The sequence below is a fragment of the Pieris napi genome, chromosome 17, assembly GCF_905475465.1.
Source record: "Pieris napi chromosome 17, ilPieNapi1.2, whole genome shotgun sequence".
Lineage (NCBI taxonomy): Eukaryota > Metazoa > Arthropoda > Insecta > Lepidoptera > Pieridae > Pieris > Pieris napi.
Genome location: NC_062250.1, coordinates 9806055 through 9828590, shown reverse-complemented (window position 1 = coordinate 9828590; position 22536 = coordinate 9806055). Strand labels below are relative to the sequence as shown.

The window sequence follows — 22536 nt, the reverse complement described above, 5'->3', positions numbered from 1 at the left end:
GTACTATCTCGTGAAGCTCCTTTACAAGAAATGGCAGGTCATTTATATAGACAAGGAATAAGAAGGGACCAAGTATGGAGCCCTGCGGTACTCCCATAGTAACAGAGGATCCCTGTGATATAGCTCCATTTACATTTACCTTTTGAATTCTATCGCTCAGGTATGATTCCACAAGATTTAGCGCCCTTTCGCCAATGCCATAGTGTTGAAGTTTCTTGATTAGGATTCGGAGTTCACGAAACACGCTTACAAAGTTACTCCGACCACTATGGACATATACAACTTGTCAACTGTTATTGATTACAGCACTAATTCACATCCGGAGAACTACCAAGTCTATTGATCGCCAATGGGTTCATCAGATCATTGTGTGGTGAACGGCACAATGCTCCGGAGCATTGTGTGCCGTTCACGCGCCCTCTACGGCCTAGCTTCGCGGGCTGTCGCCGCGTGTGGCACTATAAGTTAGCAGATTGGGATGGGATGCGGTCTGTTTTTGCGTCCTACCCTTGGCTTTGATTTTCGTCGAGTACTCCAGATGCCGTCGCTGACTCTGTCGCCGAGGTGGTCTTGCAGGGTATGGAACTTTTTATTCCATTCTCTGCGGTGCCGGTCGGTGGCAAGTCCCAGCCTCGGTTTAGTCGTTCTTGCAAAGCGGCTTTGCGTCGTAACCGTGAATGCTTTAAAGCCTGGGCAGAAGCGGCGACATCCTGCGATGCGACTATCGGCGAACGTAAAAAAGCATACAATTCAGCCTCTAGGACCTTTAAACGGGAAATCGCCAAGGCAAAGTCAGAGCATATTGCTAGATTTGGTGAGAAACAGCGAAAGAGAAGGCTGATCTTCTAGGCTGTCTCTTTGCATCGAACTCCACTTTGGATGATCAAGGGAAGGAACCACGGTCATTATTGCGGTGTGATACTACGATGCCTGAAGTTATATTCCGGCAACGTGCTATCCCTAAAGCTTTATCTTCATTGGACATCCATAAGTCGAGTGGGCCTGATGGCATCCCCCCAATTGTGCTGCGTACTTGTGCTACTGAGTTGACTCCGGTCCTAACGCGTCTTTTCCGGTACCTGTACTCGCTCCGCACTGTTCTGAAGTGCTGGAAGATCGCTTCGATACATCCGATCCCTAAAAAAGGCGATCGCTCTGATCCGTCCAACTATCGCCCATATCCATAACCTATTTGTTCTCCAAAATAATGAAAACCATTATTAACGGCAGCTCTTGAGGTTGAGCTCTTGATTCCCTTCCCAATCTTCCCTTTATAGCGGTGGAATGGAGGGCTGACATCAATTCCCTTGGACAGCTTTGGCAAAAGACCAGAAGGTTTGTGTCCCCGAAGGGAGGAAAATTTCTCGCCAACTCTGACAATGTGCTCTGACTGTGGTTAGCGATTATCCGTTTGAGTGACTGGAGGCTGAGGTATATACTTTTTTTAAGATTGCCGCTTCTGCCCAGGCTTAAAAGCATTCTCACTTTCGACGCAAGGCGGCCTTACAAGAGCGTTTAAACCAAGGTTGGGACTTGTCACCGATGGGCACCTCAGAGAATGAAAAAAAAGGGTGCGTGTACTTATGTACGCGCGTAAGAGGTTATATTTCTTTGGCATTATTATAAATAGTTTTTGATTGCATGCAAATAATTAATTACAATTAAATAATCAAAGACTGGAAAAGGAGTCATTATAGTCAATAAAGTTCAGTTTACATTTGAAAAATTAAATAAATAATCAAAGACTGGAAAAGGAGTCATTGTAGTCAATAAAGTTCAGTTTACATTTGAAAAATTAAATAAATAATCAAAGACTGGAAAAGGAGTCATTGTAGTCAATAAAGTTCAGTTTACATTTGAAAAATTAAATTAATATTTATTATTATTCTCTTACATTAAGTTTGTGTAACATAAATTCTGTTATTATTCGAATGTTGTTTTTAAATTATGTCCAATGCCGTAGCATCTTCTGTGGGCAACTTCATTCTGTTAATTTTGTGTCACGGTGCGCGCGCATCGTTAAATTTCACTCTCATCAATTTTTCATAACGCGCCTTAAGAAATATAACTTCAATAAAAAGTTCCATACCCAGTAAGATTACCTCGGTGACTGAGCCAGAAACGGTATCTGGAGTACCTGACGAAAAGCAAATGTGGGATCCATTTACAAGAGTAGAATACAAAAAAGACCGCATTCCATCCCAATCCTCTGACTTGTATTGCCACAAACCGCGACAGCCCGCAAAGCGAGGATGGTGAAGGCGCGTAAAAAATGATATTAGCCGCCGTGAAATGTAGACAAATTTTAGAGACTATTATTTTCTATGATACAAACTGAATGTCCTAACTCCTATCCGTCGATGTAGGAAAGTCGAGCCTTCAACACTCTATTACCTGTTTATTTCAAGGATTACTTATCTGTATTCTGTAATTATTCGGTTCACTATTGCTCTGCTATTGAAATCTGTGAGACTAGGCGGTATGGTCGAAAGACTATAGTTTGCGCCATAGTCCTTTGCCTTTCCCATTAGGCATAAATTAATATCATCATCATGAAGTCTGTGAGACTAGGCGCCGGCGGTATGGTCGAAAAACTATAGCCTAAGCCTGCGCCATGGGCGAAAAAAAAATTGAAATCTGTGATAGTTTACGTTTTAAAAGTAAATAAATAGGTATAACAATTAATATATATAAACAAATAACAACTTACTTAACTTAACTTTAAATAAATTTAATTTGGTTCAGTCTTTATAATCAGGAAAAAATAAATTTTTAAAACCCATTAACCACGGTAACATGGATGACACTTCTGCTCAAACATATGAATTTAATGCTTCTAAGGAGGACCCGTTATTTCTTAACTCTTTAATCTTTAAATACGTTAAAATCCAGGTCCTAAGAGATATTGTGTACTCTGGGTACTTAGAATCTATCGATCCACTTCAATACAGGTGAGAATAAATATAGAAAAAAATATTCAGCAATTATTAACTTATTAAAATTTATTTTGTTTTTAACACAATATGAAAGTCCTCTTGTTAAAATGTAATTAATTATTCTGCTTTCTAATTAGTACCCTGGGTATTAAAATTTTTAAAGTTTTAGCAGTAACCGCTCATACTATTAATTCTATGTATACAAATATCACAATAAATTAATTTATTAATGTAAATTTTTTTTTGTTTTAGTGTTATATTAAATGTGTCACAGGGAGATGAATGTAAAAAAATATTGATACCTGGACATGCTGTATTAAACATAACTGTTTTAGATGATATTGATTGTATGAAACCAAAAAATAATGAAGTCATATTAACTTCGGAGGATGTCTTAGAAAAGAAACAGAAAATGATATCATGGTTTAAGAAAAATTTATTGCCAGTAATAGAAGAAGGAGAGAATATTGTTGTTGGTAACATTTCAGTTCTACCACCATACAGTGAAAATGATATCTGCGCTTTAAATCCAATTGTTGCTACAGAAGTTAGAAAAATGATTTTAAACATGCCATAACATGAACTACAAGTATATTTAAATTAATGTGTTTATTTCTATTATTATTGCAAAAGTATAGCAACCTGATGACCTTGAGTGAAGCATAGTATATTCTGTACATATAACACAATTGTTTTCTGGAAAATTTAATAGTAAAACAGTTACAGAAAATATGCATAACTCTTCAAAAACAAAAATAATTGCATCAATGGCAAAATGTAATATTCGGAATTTGAGTACAACTATAATAATAATAAAGCCCATTTAATTTGCAATCAAGATTAAAAAAATGTGTATATACAGCTTAGATTTTTTTTTACATTTAATACATTATTTTTATCTGGTTATCCTATATCCTAGCTACCTTCAGTACCGTCCATCGGAAGCTGGAACAGCATTTTCCAACTGACTCTGTCTATAGCTTTCTTTCCCCATTCGCTTCGCTGCTACTGCTTCTATTTCTTCTATCCACCTTTCTTCTGTTTTTGTGGGTACAACTATTGTAACAATATTCAATTTTATTTGTTAATTCTCTTGAGATTATTTGGAATAACATAATAGCTTCCAAAAATACCTATTACCTTCCTAAAATACCTAATACAAATAACGGAAGTTGCAAATTAAAAGAGCTCAACGGTAATGCGACGTTATGAGTCTACTTGATAGTTCTGATCACAAAGTTTGAATTGATAATGCGTGTGACGTGTGAATCAACTAAGCCGTTTACTGCCACTGAATATCACAAACAGCTATTAATATTGTAACCATTGAAGATGTAGCGTCGTTTTTGTATTAAAAAATATACTGCCAACCATTACGTTTTAATTGGAAACGAGTAATATATATCGATCTCAAAATGTGTTCAGTGTCCGAGTCATCGAGTAGAAGTGTACAATATTTGGCGGGACTAAGCGGTTAGTGAAAAATAATTTATTTCTGTTTACAAGGAATATTTTGTTATGCGAATTTCCCCGTTACAGTTTCCTTTGCGTTTACATTCACTGGTGCAGTATTATCATGGCCTTCGCCAGCGATTCCAAAGTTCAAAAACGGTGAAGCAAATGTACAAATAACTGACGTGAGTGTTAATGACAATTAATTATTAAAAATACATTGTTGGTTTTATTTATAATTAACACAAATCTATGCCTAGAGCTAACAAATTATTCGAATATTAAAATGAATTCGTAATATTTAAAATTATTAAGAATATATTTTAAATCAAAAATGTTTGTTTACTTGATTTAAAACATGTTTTGTGTAAATTTAATAGGAACAAAGCTCTTGGGTCGTTGCTCTATGCCCTCTTGGTGCGTTACTCGGCTGCTATTTTGGGCAAGTTTTGAATGAGAAAGTTGGTCGACGCCGTACAATTCTCGCTTCAGTACTGCCGGGATTAATAGGTGCGGTATGTTATTCCTTATCTAACGTGTCTGGCAAAGATATTATTAGCTTCATAGGTATTACACCTAGAATATGTTTTTGATAAAGTTTATGTTTGAATTATCGCATATACATTAGTCCGTCAATATTTTACTTATGTAGATACAATTATTAATGTATAATGAATAATCGTTGTAAAGAAGTATGTTAAAGATCTATTTTCTCTATTCTAAATGCTGTTATTTAAAAAAATATCTAATCGAAACAGTTATCTAATATATAAAATTCTCGTGTTACAATGTTCGTTCCCATACTCCTCCGAAACGGCTCGATCGATTCTTATGAATGTTTTTATGCATATACAGTAAGTCTGAGAATCGGCTACTATCTATCTTTCAAACCCCAAAATGTTAAGGGCGGTCCACCCAAAAATTTTAATTTTTTAGATAATTTATTTTTTAATTTTTTAGTGATACAACATACAACCCTTAATTTTCACCCCTCTACGATCAACCCCTTTAGTATAGTAGATAGTTATTTTATTGAACTAAAATAATATACATGGAAAAACAACGTTTGCCGGGTCAGCTAGTTTTTAGCTAAGATAGTTTTAAAATTGCTAATCTCAGGAACTGTTTCTGCTGGTTTTAATTGAAATTGTTTTGTGTTCCATTCATCAAAGAAGGTCTGTGGAGAAGAAAGCGTAGCGGTTATGCGAACTAATATAATTTTCTCTCAAAAAATCTGTTTTAAGTTTTTCATATTAAGAGTCAAAATGAATCTTCGAACTATAATGGTGTTCGCTTACACACGGTTGACTAGAAACTAACATCTCTTTTACACGCCTGTCTCACGATAATGCTTATCGTTTAATGGTCCTGTTAACAGATTGTGTCCGATTTACCTACAATAAAACTGTGATGTACAATGACTCGATGAAAACCTTTCGCCTTGTCGTTTGAGAAACCTTGCTGTTTTGATTAATTGCTTATTATTATTCCTACATAATGATGTATTACAGTGTATAGTCAGTGCCGGATTAAGCCAGCGCGGGGCCTGTAGCAAATTCTGCCTATGGGCCCTTGGTTTGCTTTAGGTTTTTAAGTTAAGGGTATTTAATAAAACAAATCTGTTTCAAATAAACTTTTCTGGGTTTAATATGGGCAAATTTAAAGATAACACTATCAATATCGACTTCTTCAAGCAAATCATTATCTATATTGAATATTGAACAAAGTGAGATGATTAAGACGTTTTTGGCCCATCGAGTTCCTTAATTCATTTTTAATACCATTTAATATTGAAAAAAAAAACGTTCGCCACTGCAATTAGTGATCATGAGACACAAGTAAATGCAATGCGCAAGGATCATTAATAAAAGTTTATAATATTGCTGCTCCTGAGGTTCCTGTTTCTTGCTGTCAATAACAGTAGCCACATCTGTTTTCGCAACTCTACAAACTGTACTAATTCGCCACCTAGGCTGTTCTCCAAATCATTTTCGTCGTACGTCTTCATCGTACCACATTGTACCCTTATGATCGTCAAAAAAAAAGAAATGTATAAGAAATGCTTCTAAATTTACATTTAGTGCCAGTTCTCAGATCAAGGGCGTAGAACGGAAGAGAAGAACTGGCAATAAACTCTCCGCCACTCTTTTTAATCGATTTTTTTCGTACACAACGTTTGTAAGCACTCTGAACATTAAAATACTCTAATAATTTCTATAAGATAATTCGCCCTTCTCTCAATCGGTCTCAATCGCTCTCTCCCTTTTCTTCGAAAAAAACACTGCACATCTTCGTGACGCTAATGTTATTATTATTGCGTTTCATCCGTAAAGAAATTACCCTCATGCGCCTCTAGAAGTTTCCCTTCAAAAAAAAATTGAAGCGACTGCCGACTACGACCACAAATTTATGCCGGTTCTCTTTCCGCACAGACTCTTCTTAGCCATTTTGAATACAAAATTTACATACACACAAATTAACACGGCATAAATCGCGAAGCTTAGTAATCTGTAAACAGTGTGAGGTGTTCTAGTTCCACTGTTTATACTAAAATTTCAATTAAATGTTCAACATTTACATTTCATTTATATAAACAATGCAACGTGTAGTTGAAAGTTATCAATTACATATCAATCACACTTCTTCGAACGGCTACTTAGCCGTCTTGAAGAAGTCATAATTGCAGAGAAAAAGATTCGTAATTTACAGAGCTTACCGCTGTAAATTTTAAATGGTATTAGATCCTAAGCGATTTTTTATTTTTTAGCTCTTAATCTTGTTTACAAAGACGCCATGGCTTATGTGCGTCGCGAGAAGTATTATTGGTGTGGGAAATGGTATTACTGCTGTGGTAAGTACAACAATAGATATTATATTATTCTCATACATCTGCTGGCTTAAAATAAATAAATCAGTGCGACCTTTTTAGGTTTGGGCCTCAGATTTCTGTATCTGTTTCACAATCATTTGTCAATCTAATAGGCAAGTAGATGAGCCTCCTGTGCCTGACATGCCGTCGACTTTTGGGTCCAACACAAGCCAGTTTCCTCACGATGATTTCCTTTGCCGTTTGAGCGAATGTTAAATTAGCATAGAAAGAAAGTCCATTGGTGCACAGCCGGGGACTGAACCTATGTCCTCAGGGATGAGAGTCGCACGCTGATGCCACAAGGCCAATACCACTCTATATCAGATCGGCTGGCTTACCGCGTAAAATAGCTATTTCGATTTTAAAAGTGTGTGTACCACGTAATTCCAAGTTTGCGACATGTCTGAAAGAACTACATATAAACTGAGTTTGGTGGACGTTGTCTTGTGACAATCTTTGAATCAGCTTTGATCTTACATAACAAGGCAGCGTGTGTTTCTAAATGGTTAAACGTTATGTTAGAAATATTATCTAATGTAAAATATGAAGAAAATTATATAAGAACAAGCTCATATATATTATAAAGCAATATAAAAACCATGAATTTACATACAATTGAGAACATTCGAGTTAGGTACCATAAATTTTGCGTCAGAAAAGTGACAATCAGAGGCTGAATGTGTTTGTCCCATGACCTGGGGCTTGAGACAAAGTCCCTTTACGACAGTCGTGACAATACGCTAAGCAAATTTGTGGGAATGACATTTGTTTACGCTTTGTCACGTGATCATTTTAATACAAATTTGTTTGGCGTAAATAAAAAAAAATATGTTTAGCCATTTGCAGTGATGTCAAAAGTATTATATGGTTTTAGGTAACAATGGTATATATAACGGAAATAGCTGACAAAGAAATTCGCGGTGCTCTGGGAATGTTGGTTCAAGTAATGATGAACATTGGTAGCTTATTAGTCTATGGTATTGGACCTTTTGTGTCCTATACGACACTTAACTGTATAGTATTATCTATTGTTATCCTCTATGGATTTGCGTGTTTATGGGTTCCCGAATCCCCGTACTACCATTTGAAAGACGGAAGGTTGGCGCTTGCAAAAAAGGAGTTTATGTTCATTAAAGGCACGAAGGATGATAAGGTATGTTTTTAAAATAATCATTCGTAAGTCAATGTTTAGAGATATTTTTATATAAACGGGCTTATCTAATGATAAGTGGACCCATTGCCTTTTAAGAATTGAAAATAATAAATGCATCGTTTTAAACTAAAACTGTTTTATTTGCTCTATTTTAACTAATCCTCTTTCGTCTCTTTCTGTCAAATTGTGTTATCGCTTTGATGAAAAGAGACAGCTTTAGTTACAACGGAGCAAAAAGAGTTTTGTACGGTTGACAAAAATACACATTGTATGTACTGTAGTGGGCTATCTAGTGCCTTGAGATTCGTTAAAAAAAACTATTTAAAAAAAATCAGTGGCGCTACAACCTCTTTAGGGCCGGGCCTTAGATATCTGAATCTGTTTCATGTTTTTTTTTTTAAATATATGTTACACGATATAAAGTAATGAATATATCTTGAATGTGTAACATTTTTTTTTTGATAATTTTTTAGTGGGCAAGCGAACAGCTGGCGATAATGAGAAGTCATGTAGTAGAGAGTATGGCTAATAAAACTACAACTAAAGAGCTTTTTACTAACATGAGATATCGGAAAGCGCTCTATGTTGTGGCAGGTATTTATTTGTTTCTGTAGCATATACATATTATTTATTTTTATTCACTTTATTGGCACTTTTCACTTGCTTCTGCTGTTTTCTTTAATAATAATTAAACATTCAAATACATTTCTATCTCCGTCTTTTAGCTATGGGGCCGTTTAAATATTGCGTAAGCAGATTTACTGCAATTTATCCCCCCCCCCCATCTTGTCAGCAAAAGTAAGCAAAGCTCTCAAAAATAATAGTACATAAACCTTAATTTTTTGTTGTTTCAAGCATAGACAATCTGTGGGTAATATGTGTAAAAAAGTTAATAATTACTGTTGACTCACCAAATAAGAAAATCAAAACAGATCTATGTTCAGTGGCGGTTGTTGAAGGACCAATCCTTCAACAACCGCCACTGAACATAGATTGATTGACCAATCAAATAAATGAAACACTGTTCGAGGCTGTGTCAACTGACTTTAATCGGTTCTTAAAACTATGTGACAAATCTGTTACCTATAAAAAAATAAGTGATGTCGATCTATTGGACATTCTCGAAATGTAGGTTATGTATAAAAAAAGGGTGCGTGTACGCGCGTGAGAAGTTATACTTCTTTGGCATTATTAAAAATAGTTTTTGATTGCATGCAAATAATTAATTACAATTAAATAATCAAAGACTGGAAAAGGAGTCATTATAGTCAATAAAGTTTTACATTTGAAAAATTAAATAAATAAATTTCTATTATTATTCGAATGTTGTTTTTAAATGATGTCCAATGCCGTAGCATCTTCCGTGGGAAACTTAATTCAGTTAATTTTGTGTCACGGTGCGCGCGCATCGTAAAATTTCACTCTCATCAATTTTTCATAACGCGCCTAAAGAAGTATAACTTCAAAAACTCAAGGGTTCATTTATTGTAAAACTGACGTTTTAAATGGCTACAAGTTAAAAATGATTGTAAACATTTAGTATATATGTAACTTAAGTAACGTTAAGTTACTTAAGTTACTTAAGTTACATATATACTTTAGTAAAACTAACTTTAGTAAAAACTGAAATTCGTAGTTGGAACTGTAATATTTGTAATTGTTTAAAAAAATAATATTCACCCTAATTTTCGTGTGTTTTAGAATAGATAGTAATTTATACTTTAGAAAATGCATTCTCTATGATGTGGTGTACTTTAATAAATAAATAATTACGAATGATTTGCAACCAAAATTTTAGATTACATATTTTTCTCGATATATATCGTATTGACTAAATGACATGAAAAAAACATTAATATCATTAAAAAAATAGTTTTTTATTTGACTTTGGAATTTGTGTTCATAATGTTGTTTTTCCTTAATTTTGTACAGGTTTAAAGGTCCTTCAATATATGACGGGTACATGTGCCATACAGGCATATTTAGAGCCAATTTTTCGCCAGAGTAGTTCCGTTTCCGGTCCCTACGTGAGCATTGTCTATGGGTTCGTTCAACTTGCCGCTGGTAAGTTACAAAACCTTACTTATTACTTAATTTATTATGTAATAATAATTAAAAATGTGTGTTAATCTCGAAAGTTAATTAATTATTTCCATATATTGTGTCATGTGTGCCCTGGTTAGTTTTCTCTGAAGGCACGATTAATATCTGAATAGTGTTTACTTAGCTTTTGGATTTAGAGTAGGTATTATTATTGATTGTCATATTTAGACTTACTAAATAAAAATGCATATACGTATAAATATAGTTTTTAAAGGTTGCTATTAATTGATTGCCTCACAAGATCTCACAATATTTAAATATCTTTTTGTATACGCAAAATAGAATGTTAATATTTGGTCAATGTATGCAGGAGAGTAAATTTCTAGATATAAATGAATTAAGTCATTGTCTTTTAAAATATTAGTTTTTATTCATATATACCGGCGAAAGAAAGTCACGCTTTAACTATTACGGCAGATAATTTAATCGTTAAAATGTAAATGGATTGTTTGGCTTAGAAGTTTCGAGAATAATATTATTAATAAATAACTAGTCATGTTTCGTGTATATAACCTTCACTTTGCCTAATCTAAAATATTACAACTCGTATCTTACATCACAAATTGATCTTACTATCACATTACAGTGGACTTTCGATAATAAAATTATCGAAAAATTTTGATATTTTTTCGGTCCCTTGAAAAATACTCGAATAATTGAATAAAATCAATGTTAATTGCTTTCCTCGGTATAATTTTAAGGAATAGTATCTTGCTTGCCAACATGCCATAATTTCAAGTCCGGTCTTCCTTACTATCTAAGTCTCTATAATTTCAAGTACATACATATTTATGATGCACAGACCTATTGTTTGTTTACATAAATGAGATATGGGTTCGCATTCCAGTCTCCTTACAGACGTTAATAACTCACGTTAATCTTTGATGACATCATGATAATGATAGACTGATGTTGCTCACTCAAAAAAAGATAACGACTTCTCCCTTAAATTTCAAATTATCGAGGGTCGAGAGTATACCTATATAGAAAAATAAATATCTCGAACAGCAAAAACTAGATTTCATTTGACATTCCAGAATTCAGTACCAATATTTTTTAGTTATTGCATCAAAGAATGCAAATGTTAAAAAAATAAAATATGAGTACCCAATTGAATATTTCATAAAATTAATTGAAGTAGTGTAGGCATATTAATAATTCTAAATAATTCAATTTCAAACAAGACATATTTCCTCTTTATATCACAAACAATAAAGTTTATTGTTTCCTAGTTTTGTTATCTAAATAATACTTCGGTAAATATTGATTCATACGGCGTCTATAGCTGTAATTACAACATTAAAGAAAGTTGCCGGTTAATTATTTTATTTAGAATAACAGTCGTAATTACTACGAGTCGTTTTAAACGACTTTGTGACGTAAAAAATTAAATAAATAGACGAGATTTATAAAGTGTAGCCTATACATTCTTATTATTACGACTCGTTGCAATTACGACTGGTCTATAATAAGTGAAGGTGTTAATGAAAAAAAATATTACAGGTATCACCGCAACCTTTCTCACAGCCTGTGTAGGACGACGTGTATTAATGTTGACATCTTCGATCGGTGTTGCCATATCACTAACAGCGGTTGGCATATATTTTTTCCTTCAAGATTACTATCAGTTGAGCGCTCAGACGCTTTTATCAATATCTGCACTCCCTCTCCTAGGCGTTTTGGGATTTAATATTCTATATAGTATTGGTTTAGGAAATCTACCTTATATAATGCAAGCGGAGTTATTTCCCATTAATGTTAAAACTGTAGCGTCCAGCTTGGCGACCATGATGGCCGCAATATTAAACTTCTTCGTGACGAAGTCTTACCAGGGTATAAAAGACTTTTTTGGACATTATACAGTGTTCTGGTCGTTCGCGAGTATCGCGTATTTTGGTATATTTTTTATATATTTCTTTGTACCGGAAACGAAGGGAAAGACGTTGGAAGAGGTTCAAGATAATTTGAATGTTGAGGCTGTTGAAATGGAGCAGTTGAATAAAGAGAAACAGAAGGAATAATGTTTTCTTCAGTATAGCTAAATTCGCTTTTACGCACGCGTAAATCGTTGGAAGTAGCGAACGTTTTTTCAGTTGTAGAAATGATTGACTTTTATATACAAAATACGTCTTCAATCAAGTGTGTTGGTGTTTTCTAAACAATTATCGTTTAAAGTTTATTAGATAATATTAATCGGTAATTGGTGAGAGCGAATTAGTGTGTGAGTGCGAGAGAAAACACTGTCGGATCTTTATACTTTTCTCCAACTCAAAAGGTACAAACCAAGGGCGCCTTACGCATTCAACAGATTAATTTTAAGTATATTCTTGTACATATTATTTTGTATGAAATTATTGTTACATTAAAATTCTATTACGAAATGTGTTTATTTTTTTAAATCTCTTTATCATATAAGTATTAGCATACTAATTAAACGTAAAGTTTGTCATGGCCGTAGACGTAGAGTAACCTAACAACGTTAACCTATCTAACGTTGGTAAGGGAGCGTTCAAGTATTACGTAACGCAATTTTTGGAGATTATTGACCCCCCCACTCCCATGTATGATGTAACGTGTCGTAACGTTTTTCTGTACCCAAAAGTAAAACGTTTCTTGACCACCTAGTGACTCTTTATACCTAAAAGTAACCATTATGTGGTGTAAAGTACTGGAAAGTCGAAAATAATATTAACAATAACGCGTAATTTAATCCCCGCCCCGCATCGTAACGTTTTACAAATAGACCCCCCCTCCCGAAATTCGTTACGTAATACTTGAACACTGCCTAAGGCCTTGTCTTAAATGGCGAATATAATGAATGCGTCTCAAGGTCAAAATGTAAGAATAAACGATATTTATATAATATAAAAAAAATAAAGTAGCCAGGTCGTTTTCGCACCACAAATCTTTATGGGTTAAAGGGCGCTCTATATTAGTGGCGCCACACAATTTCTTCGGAAAGCCTCTGGGCTTGGGTGATGGTAAAACCTGTATCGGCCTCTAATTTTTTTTTTTTTTTAGACAATTCACACCTATTAACCTAGTCCCATGCTAAGCTGGTGAAGTTTGTGATATGGGTACTAGGCAACGGATATACATACATATTATAGACATATAAATAAATATTTGAACACCCAAGACCTAAGCACAACACCAAATGCTCATCACATCGATGTTCGTCTCAGCCGGGGATCGAACCCGGGACCCATGGATTCGCAGTCAGGGGTACTAACCACTAGACCAATTGATCGGTCCGAGTAGGGCATCGGCCCTCCACCCAGTCACAAAATGCTTTTCTAAATTTTCTGGATCTCTCGCATGTTACAAAGCAGAGTTGGCCTAGTGGCTTCAGCGTGCGAGTCTCATCCCTGAAGTCGTAGGTTCGATCCCCGGCTGTACACCAATGGACTTTCTATGTGCGCATTTAACACTTGCTCGAACGGTGTAGGAAAACATCGTGAGGAAACCGACATGTCTTAGACCCAAAAGTCGATGGCGTGTCCTGTGCACTGAGGCTGATCGCCTACTTGCCTATTAGATTGAAAAATGATCATGAAACAGATTCAGAAATCTGAGGCCAAGACCTAAAGAGGTTGTAGCGCCACTGTTTTTTTTTTTCGCATGTTACATGTCAAAAAAACTCAGGATCCGTGAGTTATTGTATCGTCTTAGTACAGAAATTTCTTTAATATGTATGTCCATATAAAATCAAATAAAAAAACATTTGTGACGAAATTATTTATTGGCCAATACAAATCTGTAAACAGAACTATTAAATAATATAATAGCAGGACTAACAAAATTCCCGTGTATCTAACGATACACAAAAACTAATTATTCCCACAATTTTATTAAATCCTCTTGGAGTTTCCATACGAGTACAAAGGAGCGAAGGGTGTGTCTGCCGGTTCGTCCCCACTTTCCTCTGAGGCGTCAGACTCAAACGTATTGTCCGGAATGTCGTATAAACGAATGAGTGGCTTGTTAGGGTCCTTCATAATAAGGTATTTACCTGAAAAAATACAAATAACTATTTGAACAGCTCTTCACATAAAAGAGAAATAAATAAACTTTTGTTTAGACTTTACCTACGTTATTGACCAAATATTTTCTTCTTAAAAATAACTAAAATTTAATAAAATATCTATAAAATTTATGAAAAAAAAAAATACAAATGCTACTTTCTGAAAAGCATCTTATTTTATGTACTTTAAAATTGTTATAACAAGTTTACTATATATACATGTATGTTTTTGTATTAGCGAGCGTTAAAGTATTACGTAACGAATTTTTTGTCCTTTTGTAAAACGTTACGATGTGGGGCGAGGATTGAATTACGCGTTATTGTTAATGTTATTTTTGACTTTCCAGTACTTTACAACACATAATGGTAACTTTTAGGTATAAAGATTTACGAAACGTTTTACTATACTTAGTTACAGTACTGTATTTGGGTACAGAAAAACGTTACGGCGCGTTACACAGGGGGGGGGAGGGGTCTCCAAAAATTGCGTGACGTAATTCTTGATTCCCTTACGTAGACGAAAGCTTAATATTGAAATCTGCATCGACGTCCACTAAATAAGATTTATCAAACATACGAAAAAATGTCGTAAAGACTCACCATCCTTCTGCTTCATACAAATATCGATGATGCATCGAAGTATACCCCACGCGTTGTCCATAGACAAGTTAATTTGCGCGGCAAACTCGTGCGGCTTGAATTGCTGCGTGCCGAGTATCACGTGACGCGAGTTGTCACGCACTTGCACACGTGACACGTATCCGAATTTAATCTGGTCCGAACCAGCTAAGAGGGCCTGTAATTTTTAATACATTTTTATTTTATAACTATATGACTCGGTGAGCTTCGTATCACCTACATATTATATTTGTATCAAAACTTAATACAAAATTTTTGAGTCTAATAGAAAATTCAATTGTCGTTAGTATTTTTCTATACTTATTATTTATACCACCGATTAAACCTTTTCTGAACTTCCACAAATATTTCAAGTTCATTAGTAACCAAACCGGTCCAGCCATTTTCGATTTTTGCCGTGACAAACATCAATTAGTTTTTTTCATCATTCACAAGATATAATAGGTATAACATTATTAAAGAATTAAATGTTCCTAAAATTATTTTTTCTGCCAGTCTTAATCAATGGCGTAGAAGTCCCCCTTGAAATCATTTGATTTATTGTTAAAAAAACACCTTTAAGCCATATCATTTTTTGTAACCGTGACTAATCAAATTTGTTTAAAACATATTTCTTAAATTTTCCACATTAAAGTCTCCAGAAATTGAGACTAAACAAGCAAAATATTTTCCCTGACAGTCAGTTTTGACTGACAGTTAATGCAGTTTCTGTTTGTGCCACATGCTGAGGTTAACTGGAGCCCAGCTTAACATCCAAACTGACTGACAAACCATAACACTTGTTTGGAATATTTACACTTCAACTCTTTGAAAAACCATAAAGAACAAATAATCTATAAACAATAAATGCTGTTGACCTACTCACTTCATTAGTGAAAAGTACCTCATTGAATTACAGATCTGTTTAGCATTTCCGTTTTATTATATTTTTGATGTTGACCTTTCACTCAAATTACAAGAAATAACAAATAACTAAAGCACTCTATCACTCAAATTATGTTTCTTAATGATCATTATTTTCATGATATATTCTTGGAACTAATATGATATTTTGCACCTAATTACATATTATTAAAATAAAATTTCAAAAACTATGAACTTTACTGAAAACTTAAAAATATATATATATTTATTTTTATTAACTGACAAGAGAAGAAATAACCAAAGCTTACTAGATTAACCGACTTCAAAAAGAAGGAGAAACTTTAAAATTCAATATGTATTTTTTACCTGAACGGTCCACTTGGCAAGCTTGCACGAGTTATTCCTCAACTCGTTGGCCAGGACAGCACCCCGCTGTGTGTCCAATTTCTGCCTCCACTCCACACCGTTGGCCAACTTAGAGTCCCATTCGTTCAATGCCTTGATGGTCAAGAATTGGGTTTCGCCTTGAGGACCTTGAAGTACTGCGTCGTGTTCGCAACGAGCTACTAATACCTTGAAAAATTCACAATTTAAATTATATAGGAATTAAAAACTGAAATTATCCCTGCACTGTATTTGTATAAAAATAAATCAGTGGCGCTACAACCTCTATAAGTCTTGGCCTCAGATTTCTGAATCGGTTTTCAATCTAGGCAAGTAGTACCTCCAGTGCCTGACACACGCCGTCTACTTTTTGGGTCTAAGGCAAGCAGGTTTCTCACGATGTTATCCTTAACCGTTCGAGCGAATGTTAAATGCGCACATAGAAATAAAGTCCATTGGTGCACAGCCGGGGATCGAACCTACGACCTCAGGTATGAGAGTCGCACGCTGAAGCCACTACTGCCAACACTGCTCATGTCCTGTATGTGTTATGAAATTTATTACCTGTGAAACTCTTCTAGGATATTTCACATACAACTATTTCTTACTATTTTTAAGATATAAATGAATAAAGATTTATTCGATTGTATTATTTACTAGCTGGCCTGGCGAACATCGTACCGCCTAACAGTCGATTCTATATTTGTTTAAAATAATTATTCTGCTATTCGGGACACCAGTCTAGCTAAGTTGTCTTATCAATTTTCTTTATTTTATCTTAAAATAAAGAAAATTGATAAGACAACAAATACATTATGTCAAAAAATAAAATTTACCTTCCCGGAACACCTCCACTAACACTTGAACTTTATGATATGGTATTAAAGTTCAAATTGACTTTTAAGTATTATTACGAATCTTTTGTATGGGAATATAGAAAAGTGTTGTTTTTAGACTTTTTCACTCATTTTTTTTAATTTTTCTCTCCGTAAGAACCATCCTGGTACTTCAAGGAATATTATAAAAAAAGAATCAGACAAATCGGTGAAGCCGTTTTCATGTTATGTCGTGACAACGGAAAACGGGTTTCATTTTTATATATATAGATAAGAATAAATATTAAGTAAAATAACACTTACAACACCATTGTTCAAGTTCCACTTCCGATAGCGGTACCCCACAGATGCCACTTCACCATCCTCTTCTTCAGACACAAATGGATTAGATTCAGGGAATTTGTATTTCGGCTCAGTAGGACCGGATTTCAGCACCTGTAATTAATTAATTTCTTATTTTAAATATATATAGTTATTGAAGTTTTATCTGCGGTGCATATTGTAATTTGATTACTATTTTTAACTGACTTTAGAAAAGGAGGTTATCAGATTTTGTGATATTGTTGGATTATGATATTCAAGTAAGAGTATCTTTTTAGGATTTCAAACATGTACGCCAACTTAATTGTAAGTTTATGTATATGTATATATAAATACTCAATGTCAATATTCTTGAAGTGCATTCATTATATTTGTCTGATACTCTATGGACATATAACGGTCTACTATAAAGCCGACCAATCAGGTACAGCCTTCGGACAGTTGACAATTTTAAGATTGTAATTTGACGGTTTCACTTCGAATAATAATACGGTAAATTGTAAGCAGTGCGTTAAGGTTCACAATCTTTCGACAGTTCACAATCTCGCGAGGTAGCTTACAATCTAACGGTATTTACAATTTTACGGTGACATATATACATATGTTTACAGAGGTAGTCATATAATTAGAAACACTTATGAATAAAGAAAGTATAACTTCAATGTACAAATGTAGCGTATATCAAGATAAAATAGATATTTAACCAGATAGAAAATCTCTTCTGCTGTATTGTTAAAAAGAAAGTCTTAAACAAACGTAACACCAGTCAAAACGAACTATAAAAATGTATGAAATTGATTGAATCAATGCCATGTTGCAGTGCTATTATTGAAAATAAGGGGTTCACCACTAAATATTAATTATAACTATTAGTAGGCTGTGGATAGTAGCTATTTCTTAAATAACAATACTAATTACTAATACTTTAGAAAAAAACTGTTTTTAATACTATTTTGGTGTTGTTCCTAATTAGTTGACCATTATTGTTCATGCCATAAAACTGATTTAAATGTTTGTCCATAATGTTATATTAAAACTGCACTTGTGTACTGGGACTTATATTGATTTTCTAATGTATATTAATTGTTGCCCTATTTATTATTTAATTTAAAAATAGAAACCATTGCAGTGAAGTATCTTACATAATGTCAAGGACCATTGCTAGAGTTTTTTAATAGAACCACCACTATAATTATATGCCAATTTCTCGAATAAAATCGGTTCAGTAGTTTTAAAACATCGGAGTGATTCTACATGCTTAAATTAATCATTTGTTGTCAATTTATGTTTTTTAAGTAACTTTTTCCATAATTATATATCCAATGATTCAATTCTTACTTGCTGGCTGAAATTATGGTTGATGAAGGTAGCCTCCAAAGCCAAGTTACGGGGTGAGTTAATAGAAGTCCCATCATCTGCAGGAGGTTCCACAGATGTCTCGTTGACAGTTAGCAAATCAAACTCAGTGTTGTCACGCTTGTCCAAGAACAACTTATCACCTGTAAATTGCATGTTTATCACATAAAAATATATATTGTAGTGTCTCATTACTTAAAAAGTATGGTAATAGGTCAGTTTTTTGTTTTGCTTCCAAGCATGATAAAGCATTAAATCAACTTTAATTGAACATAATAGCATAAATATCCTTTCTAAGTGAATTTTTTTTGCAATAGTGTTAGCAAAGGTGAGTTAGCCATAACTCTTTGCTATATATATCACAAGAGCAGAAATATAATGTGTCTTGCTTATGACCAAATGAATATGTGTACCTTGTTTCAATTCTTTTGAATTTATTGGCAAATAAAGATTATTATCCTTGCCTCAATTTTTTTTAAATGTTTTAATATAGTTATTTACCAATCTTTTCCATAACAATGTCCCATGAGTAGTTGGAGCGAGTGCAGCACATGATGGTTGCAAGGATAGTGTCTGTGGCATACACAGTACCGACAGTCTTACTGAGACGACGGATCACTGGGTCATCAGTTGTAGTGACCTAGATGTAAAAAACATTGTGTTATTATTGTCAAATAAGAATTGTTTTAGTTTATATTATGTCTATATTAAAGTAGCTAGTAGATAACATAGCTTTAAAAAAATTACCAATGAAAAAAAAGCAAATGTATCTACTTTAAATTCAATAAATTATCAAATTATATAGCTAAAATTTAATTATATGGTAAGAAAAGGAAATAAATAAAAATCTTACGGTATGGAAGATTCTGTCAATGCGTTGTAATGACTTCTCATGCTTCACATTGACTCGATCATAAGACTTTTCATAGTATTCCAAGGTACCACAGCAGGCAATATCCTCACCTGGAAATAGAATAATTTCAATATAATTTTCCACAATCTTTGAATAAGGTAATCTGAAATGGCACTAGTATTACAGAATTTTGATTTAGACTTAAAATAGAAATCAACAAAATTACTATAAACTCCCAATGTTACACTTTCATTATTTGTCCGTAAAATATTAAATTAAAAGGCAGTGTGCATATTTTATGGAATAATTGCAAAAGCCATATGTTTAAGTAACTGGATCTGGCAAGTGACCTGCAATCACAGTTCCCCATATAAGAGACTTTAAAAATTTGTAAAAATATATAAGTTTTCTTTTTAAGGCTGTGATGTAATAGACACATGATAAGTTAAGAGGCACCCTTGTGAACACTTTCTCAAATGAGAATGACTATGAATAATTTAACTATATAAATAATGTTATATTTTCACCTTCTTTAATTCCTGGTAGAGACAATTTCGCCAGACGGGGAAAGTCCATATCTTCAATAGTTACCCAAGTAGGCCTTACAGTAACTGAGGCATCACGAATCTTCATAGGAGCACCCCTTTGGCCCCACCTCTTACCAAGCTTGCGATCCCTTTGTTGCTGCAAATTCAAGTTAATTATTAAACAATTATACATCATTCACATGGATATGCATGTCATAGTAATAAATTTATAGATCATGAATCTCATAAATACTACTGAATGTGTCGAGGTATTCGCTTAAGGAGGCCTGAAGATGTAGAAAAAGCATACGTAAATGCCATAGGCCCACTGCATTTCTCAGTGGTTCCATCAAATGCAACAATAAGTATAGAGGAACGGATATTACTTTTAAAAAAACAATTATTGGCATTTGGCAACTCTCTACAGTAAGCCGTTTTTCATTTTCTAAACATTTTCACTGTTACCCAAGTACATTAGACAAAATGTGTGATTTACTGAATTAGAGTTTATAAATTACTTGTAATAGTTAAGATTAAATGCTTAGTACAGTTTGAGGTAATGCTAGCTAATAGTCAATTCACTAATTGACATGATTCTTACTTTATTCAAAGTTGTCATGCCACCAGGAGTTCGAGCGCCTCTGGCACCACGGCCTCTCTGTCCCCGAGCACGGCCACGTTGGTAAGGAGGTTTCTGAACCCGAGTAGTATCCACCAGATGGAAACTACTCTCATCTTGATCGTGGAAGTAGGCGTACGATGAACCAGCACCAAACTGAGATGCAAACTTATCTAAAACAACACGTTCGGGTAAATATAGACTCCAACAAGGAAGAACATAATAAACCAGAATAGTGGTCACTGTATAACCTACAAATATTATTTGGGACTTATAAAACTTACTCTGGTATTTCTTGTCCTGTACTACTGTCCAGTCACTTATCGTTCCTAGCCTGTCTCCTTTGCTAAAGGGCTGATAAGGCATGTCTCGAAATTGATCCGGCATTTCGCAAGGACCCCATCCTGTAGGGTTATCTTGAATTATCGGCGCGATGAATCTTATCGGCTCTTCAGCCGGCAGCACATGTTCTGACATCGCGAAATAATGTAAAAGAATGTGTTTTTGTCTTAAAATTTAATACACATTCGACAAAAATAAAATTGATGCCACACGACACCTATGACTTTAAGCAGTCACAGATTACTATAGACTATTCACTATAGAGTATAGTAGTATAGAGTACAGACTATAAACAAGGCGCTCTGCAGCGCGGTTTTTGATTTTTTGAAAATCGGCTGCAAAATAATATTCGGCGAAAATCGAATGTTTAAAATAATACATTCCTATAATATAGTAATAATTTATATTAATAACGTTAATTTCAGATAAATTGCGAAAGGGTACTTCACATGATGTTTTTTGTGTAGTAACATTGTGGTAGTAACCGTGGTAATGTGGTAATAACATGTGGTAATAACCATTTCGCACATCATTCTATGTGTCCCAAAATATCAGAGGCGGTGGTACCTAGAGCCGGTTCCAGACTCTAAATTGGCGCCTCGTCAAGGCCCTCGCCACGAATATTGGTAGTAGCCTTCCACACTCTCGCTTTATTTAGTTGCTCGCTTACATCTACGCCCAGATGGACGTGTTTCGGATAACTGCGTTAGCTCATAGATTTATATCGTTAGATAGGCCCTTACCGCAGTGAGACCGCGCCGTGTTGTCGCACAGTCGAAGTGAGTGAGCTCACTAACCTGGGATCAGTGCACCCCTAAACACAGTGTTGTAAAGGACGTTTGCGAGCAGTTTAGTGTCACAAAATGCCATCGTGTGCCTTTCTAAAGTGCAACAACAATTCTAGAAACACAAATAAAGCCAGAGGTGTAACATTTCACTCGTCAGTATTGCGATTTGATTTAAAAACTTTTATTTTTCCTTCCGCACTGTCTAAAATAACAAATTTAAATGGCGAGTGCACGAAAGAGAAAGTAGTGCTTGCAACTAATGTAGGAGAAAAAGAGATGACACTATTTTGTCAGTATTACAACAGATAAGTACAATGGCAGAAACACGATTTTTTAACTACTCGTTAGTGTGCGTGTGTCGGCATATTATTAACGCACACATTCAAAATTTAAATGGCGAGTGCACGAAAGAGAAAGTAGTGTTTGCAACTAATGTAGGAGAAAAAGAGATGACACATTTTTCTCAGTAC

The 22536-nt window shown here is 34.4% G+C and overlaps 2 protein-coding genes and 2 long non-coding RNA genes across 4 annotated transcripts; 2 read left to right on the top strand and 2 right to left on the bottom strand.

The window, feature by feature from the left end:
• The first annotated feature begins 2027 nt into the window (after positions 1-2027).
• LOC125057930 lies at positions 2028-3357 on the top strand. The gene is made up of 2 exons (XR_007118288.1): positions 2028-2672; positions 3189-3357. It is a non-coding gene; the product is annotated as an uncharacterized LOC125057930 (long non-coding RNA).
• LOC125057926 lies at positions 3355-4194 on the bottom strand. The gene is made up of 2 exons (XR_007118283.1): positions 4077-4194; positions 3355-3992 (listed from the first exon to the last, which is right to left on the bottom strand). It is a non-coding gene; the product is annotated as an uncharacterized LOC125057926 (long non-coding RNA).
• Positions 4195-4269: 75 nt separating this feature from the next.
• On the top strand, positions 4270-12894 carry LOC125057914 (facilitated trehalose transporter Tret1-like). Its single transcript, XM_047661878.1, has 8 exons — positions 4270-4409; positions 4476-4573; positions 4769-4903; positions 7156-7239; positions 8132-8410; positions 8884-9004; positions 10343-10474; positions 12017-12894. Exons 1-8 carry the CDS (start codon positions 4352-4354, stop codon positions 12532-12534), a joined length of 1425 nt encoding a protein of 474 aa, XP_047517834.1. The 5' UTR covers positions 4270-4351; the 3' UTR covers positions 12535-12894.
• A 1342-nt stretch (positions 12895-14236) lies between these two features.
• Positions 14237-21530, bottom strand: LOC125057910 (eukaryotic translation initiation factor 3 subunit D). Its single transcript, XM_047661871.1, has 10 exons — positions 21221-21530; positions 20919-21109; positions 20318-20474; positions 19791-19900; positions 19439-19577; positions 18920-19080; positions 17564-17695; positions 16407-16613; positions 15138-15333; positions 14237-14525 (listed from the first exon to the last, which is right to left on the bottom strand). The coding sequence occupies exons 1-10, from the start codon at positions 21411-21413 to the stop codon at positions 14365-14367; spliced, it is 1647 nt and encodes a 548-aa protein (XP_047517827.1). The 5' UTR covers positions 21414-21530; the 3' UTR covers positions 14237-14364.
• Positions 21531-22536: the final 1006 nt, after the last annotated feature.